Source organism: Mus caroli, chromosome 12 (assembly GCF_900094665.2).
Source record: "Mus caroli chromosome 12, CAROLI_EIJ_v1.1, whole genome shotgun sequence".
NCBI lineage: Eukaryota > Metazoa > Chordata > Mammalia > Rodentia > Muridae > Mus > Mus caroli.
Genome location: NC_034581.1, coordinates 26,617,637 through 26,627,568, shown reverse-complemented (window position 1 = coordinate 26,627,568; position 9,932 = coordinate 26,617,637). Strand labels below are relative to the sequence as shown.

Below are 9,932 nucleotides of genomic sequence, written 5' to 3'. Positions count from 1 at the left end.
CACACACACACACACACACACACACACACACACACGCACACACACACGTTACTTCACCAATCCTGGAGAGCACACCCCTCACTGGTGCAGTCCTGATGCTTTGGGGGTCTTTGGGGGATCTTTTATCCCAGTTGTGCCAAGAAGAGCAGTCCTAACCCTGCGTATATCTGCACCTCTCAGAGCTGACATTGCCTTCCCTTCTACCCTCACTCAAGCCCTCATCTTTTCTCACAGACTCTTGTTCTTTCCTGAAAGGAGTTTCTTTCCATAGGCCTTCTTTTCTCTCTCATTCTGTCTCATGTCCTTGCCCCACAGACATGTCTCTGCCTCCTACACACCCTCCATCCATAGCTCCCTGTACTTCCCGAGGGCTGTCCTTAGAGTGGTATTTGTGCTGTCTTGTGTAAGGGTCTCTCAGAACCTATTCTGCATAGCTTCTCCTTAATGATACCCATGCACAGGCCCATAGATACCATCTGCTTTTTGCTTTTGGTCCTTGGTTCCTGCCCTTTTATGGAATGTTTCCACCCCCACCCCTGCACAAATGCAAAGAATGAGTTATTCAAGGATTGATACACAAGGGAAGAAGGTGCCTTCAAAATTACCTTCTCTTCCATACACCATACTCCATCCCTTGATACCATTACTATGGGGTTAGTGGCCATGTTCTTCCAGTTTGATCGCAGCTGATTTGTCTGGCTATCCCTTCAACAGCACTACCCACCTGTCAAGGTAGGCCCAGGACAAAGACAGCTGGAGACTAGGGAAACTGAAAAAGGCTGAAGTTCTGTCCTTCAGGGAACCTCAGGAATCCTGGTGATGCAGGATTGTTTGGGGCAACTCCCACTCTCAGACAGCTTGCAACATAACATATAACACTACTGTACCAATTTCCTAAAACTCCAGCAGGAGGCACAGGGAAGCCCTATGGGGTTTCTTGGATCCCTGACATCAAGTGACATTTCTGCAACTAACTGGCCTGGTCACTTGGAAAGATTGTTTTGAGCTCCATTTCCTTATTTTAAAACTGGAATGGTGGTCTCTGACTTTTATCTTACTTTATATTGCAATTTTGAGCTGAGGCAATGTTATTGATTTGACAAAGCTACGTTGATAAAGGGATAATATCCATCTCATGGTGATGTTGCTCCAGTGTCTGTCCCCTGATTCCTGTCCTCATCCACCTTAATTAATTACACAGGGATGCTAAGGGAGCCACTGTGGGGTTACAGTTTCACAGATAGGGAAATTACACAGTCTCCTGCTTGCCCAGCTCAGCCTTTCCCTATATTTGATCAAAACTGCACCAGACTCAAGGAGTAAATTCTCAGACAATGTACTAGCCATGTGGCAAGCTATTAGTAATTTAAAGACAATCATACCGTTGACATTAGAGCGAGTAACAAATGTTAAAAGCATTGGAGGGGGTTGGCCCTGGCCACTCACTACCTGACTGCCCAGCCAGGAAATGCAGGAACCAGAGACAGAATTGCAAGGTGATATCTCTGTATCACAGACATTAACCATCAACTCCGTTCCAACCCAGTCTGGCACAGGTGAGAAGGGACCGGGTCACTGGTCAGGGCTTCTTTCCAGTTTCGCCTTCTTTATTACTCAGACACTGCACTGGGGCCCCGCTGATTAAATGTAGAAATACCTTTTATTTATCGGAAGGTTTTCATCCTAACCTGGGCTTCTCCTGGCTCCATTACACTTGTGGCCAGTGACCATCTGGAAGCCCCCATTCTCAAAATGTCAAATATGTTTAAAAAAAAAAAGGCAGCACATATGTCACTCCTAGACAAGACAGCCCAGCTGACATTCGAGAAGAGCAGCAACAGTCTATAGTTACAGACTCTATATGGCTGTCTTGGCTTTTCTCCAAACATGTTTTAAAAAGAATCATCTTTATTAAATATACCTCAGGCCTGTCAGACAAATTTGGAGGCGGCTGTTGTATCCCTGCGGTATGACTTCCTACTCTATTGAACAGATTATCTTCCTCGGCAGGTGGGAGTTGGCAGCCTACCACCACCTGTGACACAAGCTAAAGGGGCCAGCAGGTAGTGGCGGGCACAGAGACAACACTGGAATCACTGTGAATGTCCTGTCCCAACAGGCCAAACATGGCTTTGGCTAACAACTCTTGCAAAGGGGGTAGTTCAGGATGCCTCTGCTGGCAGCATCTGCTTAGGATATAAGCGGAGCAGCAGGTTCCATGACTTCCCCCACCCCACCCTCCACCCTGGAACCAAGGATGTTCTATGCAATGTTCAGTTTTTGTATCTGGATCAAGCCTGCCTCCTGCTTCAGAAGCTCACACTCCATTCCTGCATAGGAACACTCTTGGCTGAGATTTTGCATGGAGTGACTTCTCTTGTGATAGATAGTCTTTTCAAAAACTGTTTTGATGTGGCTTCAAATTACCACGCCAGGAAATACCAAGGCTGCTTTGAGATGTGTGTCTCAATGCCAGTGGCCATCTGGCTGCTTCTTCTAGTTTGCCATGCTGTTATTGAGCAAACCGTAGGAATTTGTAAAGCAATTTTCAGCTTTTGTACAGAAAGCACAGCTGCAGGAGCATCCAGGATGTGGGGCTTTGTGACTTTGTCCCTCCACTTACACCCCTGAGAAGATGATTATGATCAGGAACATATACAGTATATGTATTGAAGTAGAGTTTTGGTAAGCTTGCAAGAACATTGTTTGTTCAAGAGTGTTCCATGGTCTTCCTCTCTTATGGAGAAAAAAATCATAAGTAATAAAACATCCTGAGTATCATCTCATGGTGTGCAGAAAACAGATGGGTGGGTTGACATCCAGAAAAGCAGCTAGGTAACTCAACTCAAGGATCCAACAAACAACCAGGATAGGGTACCTATGTAGCAAGTATAGAGTTCCACTACGAAGTCCCTTTAGCAGTAGGAGGAGAACCCTAAGTGTCTGCAATGTCTTCTTCTTTATTCAAGAAAAAGAGAGAGAGAGAGAGAGAGAGAGAGAGAGAGAGAGAGAGAGAAATCAAAGCAATTCCTTCACACAGGCAAAAATCAATGCCAAGCTTCACCTGCATGCAAAAGGAGGATCGTACATTGGCAAGAAGAAAAGAGAATCTTTGGGTCACAGGTATAAGGAGGTGGAGGACAGCCGTTAAGTGCAAGGGACCCCATACCTGTGTCTTTTCTCTCTCTGGCTAGGTATGACTTCGTGGGATTCTATTGTCCAGCTGGCTCTCCCTTTCCATGTACCAGCATCTCAGCTTCTTTGTCATTTCAAAGTGAATTCCCCTGTCCCCTTTCCTGGGTCACCCTCCCTGGGCACTCTGGTTGGTTCTGGATCCTGAGCACCAGTACGGGAGCAGTTTCTGAAAGGAATGGACCAGAGACCAAGAGAGGAATGTGGTGGGGCCTTCTGTAAAGGAAGGTAGAAGCTAGGCTTGCAGTATGAGATCCTTCTCTTAGGAAGAGAAGCACCTTAGTTAAAACATCAGGGGTCCAAGAGAGCTTCGGCACCTGTGATGAGCTGCCATCTCTCCTGTAGGCAGGTGTGCTGACTTCCCATCCCAAGGAGTACAACTGGGGGATGGACAAGCCTGAGCAGGCAGGCTGTCCTCCTGAAAAGGATGAAGTTTTCTCTGTGGTCTTGTCTCAGCAGTTTAGAATGTGATAGAATTTGGCTCAGATTTAATAAATAGGATGTCAATGACTGAACAGTCGCCTTAAAAGGAATTATACCACTCTTTGCCGTATTGGAACTTCACCGTATTGAAACAGCATCGAGTAGAAAGGGATCATCAGTGATGTACTGAAATCACCCTTTCTGCCTGTTGAGTGGGCTGTGGATTGGGCTGCATTTATATCCCAAGACACTGAGATTGCTTTGCTCTACAACAGCATGACATTTGAAGACTTCACCTTGTATATAGCCTTGTAGGCTCATTGCCAATTTTGTTGGTTGGGGCTGGGAACTTTGTATGGGGAATTATGAAGGGGAGAGAGTAATATCAGAGACCAGTGTGATCGCCCAGAGGCTGGAGACCTGAATAGAATCTCATAACCCATGGTAGAAGAAGAGAATTGACTCCATGAAGTTGTCCTCTGATCTCCACATGTGCAGCACTCACAAAATCATTAATAATAATAATTATTATTATTACTTTTAAAATAATTGTAACAGCTTATATAGATTTTATTCTTCAATATTCGTCTCTGAGAGCTTTAAGGTGGAAAAGTAAGAACCTAGGAATTTAAGGTATTTTTTACCTTAAATTTAAGGAGCCCACCATCTTCAAAAGAACCTTGTTATTGAGCATCATTTCTTCCTTTTGTTGACATGACAACTGGATGTGGAAGAGCCAAGGTCTCTCCCTCAATGTGTTGCTCACACAGCAGGACTCTGCCCTTCTGAAAATGCCCATTATAAGTCACACATGGAGGAATGCACACATGCAACCAGGGTCAGCAAACAGTCAGTCCCACCCCCATGAGACTCTGACTGCACTGTCATTGTTAGCCCTGGTACTGTTGCCTGTGGTAAAGACATAAACCATAACGCTGATCTTCAGGACTGATGAAGACCTAGCGCAAACTAAGGAGGGATGCTGACTTAAAGGGCATGCATCCCACCCTGTATGGAGATTAAGGCGACACAGCCTAGGCTGTCTGAGTACCAATGTGAACAACAGTATATCCATCCTTATAAATATGTGTTGATTGTGCTGCGCTGCCTTTATTTTGACATTACCTGTTTCAGCAACTATTTGTACTTACTTAGAGAACAAGTCTTGGAGTTCACAAAGAACCGAATTTGCTAAACATTGCCGTAGAGCACCTTCCCAGTGACCACAGTCCTGTTTCGTTTCCCCTCAGGAGCTGGAGTTCCAGGATTTGACGGCAGTCCTCCACTGCATTCACTCCTTCATTGCTGCCAAGGTGGCCTCCCTGGACCCCGTGTTCATGGACAGCCAGAATATGGCAAGAAGATACCTGTGCAGCAGCTAAAACAAGTCTGAAGAGTGCTGCAAGCAATTAAATTATTTTCTTAAGAAACTAATCTTTCCTGCACAATGTTGCACCTTTGTGTGGTTTTATAATGAGCCTATAGTTGTGATACCAATAAAGACATCACTAGTTTCACAGATGGGTCAGACTGTTGAATGTGACAATAGGGTATCAATCTGACCAGGCACAGTGATGGTAGGAACTCAGGGTCCTCTGAAACTATCCCATCCCAGCCTGTCTCAAACAGCCGGTGATGTAACACCGCAGTCTACTGCTTGCATCAATGAAACCCAAATTTTATTTTTGCAAAGTGCCAGGTAGGAGAGTGAGAAGTCACCATTTACCCTTTCTTAAGAGAAATGGGCTTCCCACAGGCAAGCTGGTAACTCTCCCTTTGCCATGGGTGGGACCAGCATTTGGGCTATAAAGTGAACAGGGTGATAAATGAAGAGAGTGAAGAGGGAATTTGAATTATTTAGTTTTATATTAAATGCTTACATGTTTATTATATATCATTTAAATGTGAATTCTATTTTTTCCTAATTAATCAAATACAGTACATGCTTTGGTTTCCTTGTCTTTCATATTGTTTATAACTTCTAATCTGGGACTTTTCTATTTTTCTTATTAAAAGCAATTTATTGGAATTCTTGAGTTTCCTTTCAGAAGTTCAGGCTGTGGTTAGAAAAAGGTGTGATCACATTCTCATTGGTCAAGGCTTCTAGAACAGGGTGAACATAAACCATCTAACTGCAGAGCATAGCAGCCTAAGGAAACACAGGGGTCCTGTGGGAAGCAGAGAGAAACACCACTGAGGGCTAGCTATCCTTCAGATCTTGAAGCAATGAAGGATTTTGGCAATCAGCCATAGTTCCTTGACTGTCATCTGCCCATATTTATCTGATATCTGGGGGAAGGATATAGTTTTAACCTATCAAACATAGTTTGTGCTTCTGTTGTTGAAGTTGTAACCTCCTCCTTACACAATGTTTCTCCATCATGTATGTAGAATGTGTTATACATGACGCCCCTTTGAGCACTTAAGGATCCTCTCAGACTCTAGAGGGGAATAGAGTGGTCCTCCTTGTCTACCCTAGAGCTGTCTGTGTGGGACTTGGTTCTCATGTTTCTACTCAGACTTCCTGTTAATTGACTGTAGCAACAGGAGGTAAGAGTTCTGTGAACACACACTCAGAGGGGAAAGAGGTAGAATGATGGTGTCCCCTTTCTCCAAATCCTCTTTTGCGACATGTACACTGATCTCCAAGTTGAACAGTTATGTGTGTGTGTGTACATATATATACATATATATGTATATATATGTATATACATACACACATATATATGTATATATGTATACACACACACATATATGTGTGTGTATGTGTGTGTGTGTATGTGTGTGTGTGTGTGTGTGTGTGTATGTATAGCCAAATCCACTCAAAAGTAAAAGGTGTTTTGGACTAGAGTTAAGGAAATGGGGAAATTTTTCATTTTGTTTTTATGAAAAAGCTCAGTATAAAATATGGATTTTACTGGATACCAGAGAAGGTGACAGCATTTCCCCAGAAGATTAAACTCTAAAGTTTATTTTCACATGTGTGTGAATACACAGCTCTTTCTGGAAGATGCACATTTTAAAAATAACCAGATGCCCACTGCCTTCTGTATACTATGCAAGTGCCAAGTGCTGCACCCTGAAATGGTCGCATGCACATTTTAAGCCCAGGCTCCTCCAGGTGCCAAACTGCTCACCCTTCTCAACCAAACCATTCTCAGAACAAGATACCTCAAGGATCTTATCACCTGCTCCTGGGTCAGACCTTTATTTTCTTTGGGATATCTAATTAATCTTAAGATCATCTCAGTTCTATATTCCTTTTAGAAAATAAGCTGTGATCTCTGCAGAGGCCATTTGTGGGCGCCCATGAGCTCCTTGCAGCTCCCAGATCACTTAGGTGCAGGCAAAATCTCTCCTGAGCTCTCACTTCCAGGATGAAGACACTGAGGCTTATCAGGCACCAATGAGACTGGTCCACATCCCCAGCACCTATCACACCCCACTTGGTGTTTGTAGTTCTACCAAGCAACCTGTAGACTCTGAGCTGATAAGGGTGATCGTCTTACAAGCATGAACATTCATGCGTATTATCTCTCATTATAAACACAAACACTCATGTATCTTTTGTCTCATTTGAATACTAAGAACAGACGCCTTCTGCTGACTAAGTGTGAGTAAATGGGGAAAAGACTCATTTTGGAATTTTTTTTAATCCAAGTTATCAACCCTCGTTTAATTTACAATTCAAATATGGGTACAAGATCATTCCAGACAGATCATTCCCATTTGTTTCTTGATAATTTTTTATCTTGATATTCTTATTAACAATCTTCATGAGGAAGACTAGGAATACCAATGACCCTAAAAGGCGAAAAAAAAAAAAGTGAGGTTAAGAGGAATTCATTGTATGTGTCATGGGATAGCACCCCAACCCATCTGTGTGTCATGCCTTCAGACTCCAGAGTGGGCTTGTGCGGCTCATGCACAGCACCTTAGATTTTAACAAAGCGAAGTTAGCAGACTTGATTGGTCTCTGTTACAGAGGGAAGAAATAGCCCCATCTCTTTTAGAAAAAAAAAATCAGTTGAGGCATAATTTCAAATCAACACTACGGCCTCAAGCCAATGAGTAAAAACAGGTTTCAAAACATGTAAGCTAGATCTTAAAAGAGAGAAATATATAAATTTCATAGTTTAAAAAAAAAACAACCAAAACCTTGACACTTTTGGTAACCCTGATGATTGGTAACCATATCAGGGTTAAATTGTAGTAAGAATGAAATGCATAGCAAATAGTTTTTAACACTGGGAATTTTACAGAGAGTAGGGAACACTCAGGATGAACCCCGGGGCCTTGTACATGCTAGGAAACCATTCTATACCTGAGCATATATAGTCAGCTCTTGTTTTGCTTCTACTTTCGAGGCAATTTTGTTGGGGTTACCCTCCTGCTCGGTATTCAGAAGCTGAGTGTTCTGTGCCCCTGACTAGACTGCACCTTAGTCTTGGGGAATTGTGTTAGCCAATGTTCTGTAAAGAAGGCTTCCTGATAGTCCATGACTGGTTAATAAAAAGCTGGACCCTAGGACTGGGCAGAGAGAGCAGGAAGGCAGGACCTAGGATGGAATAAGGGGTTTCAAGTGAGAACATGAGGAGAAAGAGGGTGGAGACTAAAGAAGGAGGCTGCCATGAGGCAGGATGGACCATGAGCATGAACTGTAAGTGTGTAGCCAACAGAAGCTCATTTTGAAGACACACATGGGCAAAGCAATCCAGGTGAGACTCAAACAGCAAGTAACATGGAGCCAGCCTATGGCTGGGATTTATGTTAGAATAGCTTAGACCTGCCCAGTCCCAGCTTAGAGCTTGTTAATAAAAATACTGTGTTTCTGTGGCTTTTATTCAGGGGCTGTATGAGCTAGAGTAGGTCAGAAACCCCAGAAAAATTACCCCAACACAAGCCTTGTTAATTTTCCTAGGTTGGCCTTGAACTCACTGTGTAGTCCTGGTGGGCTAAGCTCTTCTTACCTCAACCTCCCAAAGAGCTGAGATTACAGTCCGGCATTATCAGACATGGCTTAGAGTTAGATTTTAAAGATACACATGAATTCACTCTCCTCGTGTGATCTGGATTTCAGTGACCTCCAAGTTCACTGTGAAAACACTGGCAGGTTCCTCAGACTCTCCTTTAGTATTGATTTTAACTTATTTTTGAATATGTGACTCATTCAACTAATAACTTGCCATGAGCCTTGAGTTCTGATATTTACCCTGACACACTGTTTCAGTGCTTAGACTTTGTGGGCTTTCTTTCTAGGTATCTTGGCCTGCGTATATTCACCCCGCACACCCCCCCCCCACCTCCCCGCCAGACTCCTACCCCCCCCACCTCTCCATTCCAGTTTTCTTCATAGTGTTGTTTTGGTGAACATGAACTTTTTAGCCTATTTGTAGCATGGGAAGTTTCTTCCTTCTCCTTCATTGTGGCAGATAGTCTTAGTTCTTACAGTTTAGTTGCTAAAGCCTAATTCTGAAGACATGACCTTTTTGAACTCGGTATGCCTTGCTTCAAAGCTCTTCTGGCTTTCAGAGTTTCCATTGAGAAATCAGCTTTCTGATTAGTTTTCCTTTATACGTGTAGCTTTTTTTTTCTCCTCTTTCATCTTTCAATATACTTTCTTTGTTCTGTATACTTATGTATATATAAGAACATACTTATACTATGTTCTGTATACATATACATGATATGTATATGCATACGTATACTTGTGTATGTATGATATGTATATACATATGTATACTTGTGTATGTATGATATGTATAGACATATGTATACTTGTGTATGTATGCTATGCTTTGGGGGTTTCTTTTATGGTCTTGTCTGTTGGGTGCTCTCTGTGTTCTTTTATCTGTGTGGGTGTGTCTTTCCTAAATTTGGATAAGTTTTTTTTTTCCTATTGTTGAAGACCTGGTCTATGCCATTGTCCTAGGATTCTTCGCTCTCATCTATGACTATAATTTGAAGGGTTTTTTTCCATGGTGTCTCACAGTTTTTGTATGTTCCTTTCCTAGTTTTTTTTTTCATAGTTTTGGCTTGTGTGGTCTAATACTTTACCTTTGAGACCTGAAATTCTGTCTTCTACTTGATCCTCTCTCCTGAGTTTCTTATCGGGTTCTTCAATTTTTCAGCACTATCATCATTTCAGCTTGAGTTCTCTTCAATGTTTCTAACTCTGTATTGAATTTAGTTTTCTGCTTCTGAGTGGCTTTTATAATTTCATTCTGCCTTACGGTGTTTTCTTGGGCATCACTCATATATACTTGGAGTCCATTCTCTGTAAGTTCATTGATTTATATGCATTTTCTTTAAGCTCC

The 9,932-nt window shown here is 42.6% G+C and overlaps 1 protein-coding gene across 2 annotated transcripts in view; it reads left to right on the top strand.

The window, feature by feature from the left end:
• Positions 1-5,642, top strand: part of Sntg2 (syntrophin gamma 2) — a 193,530-nt gene extending 187,888 nt beyond the window's left edge. Inside the window, exon 17 of one of the 2 annotated variants that reach the window (XM_021179141.1) lies at positions 4,866-5,642. In XM_021179141.1, the coding sequence (XP_021034800.1) occupies positions 4,866-4,997 (132 nt within the window). In that variant the 3' untranslated portion in view covers positions 4,998-5,642. The remainder of the gene's footprint in view (positions 1-4,865) is intronic. The other variant, XM_021179140.1, reaches the window with a different exon arrangement.
• The last annotated feature ends 4,290 nt before the right edge of the window (positions 5,643-9,932 follow it).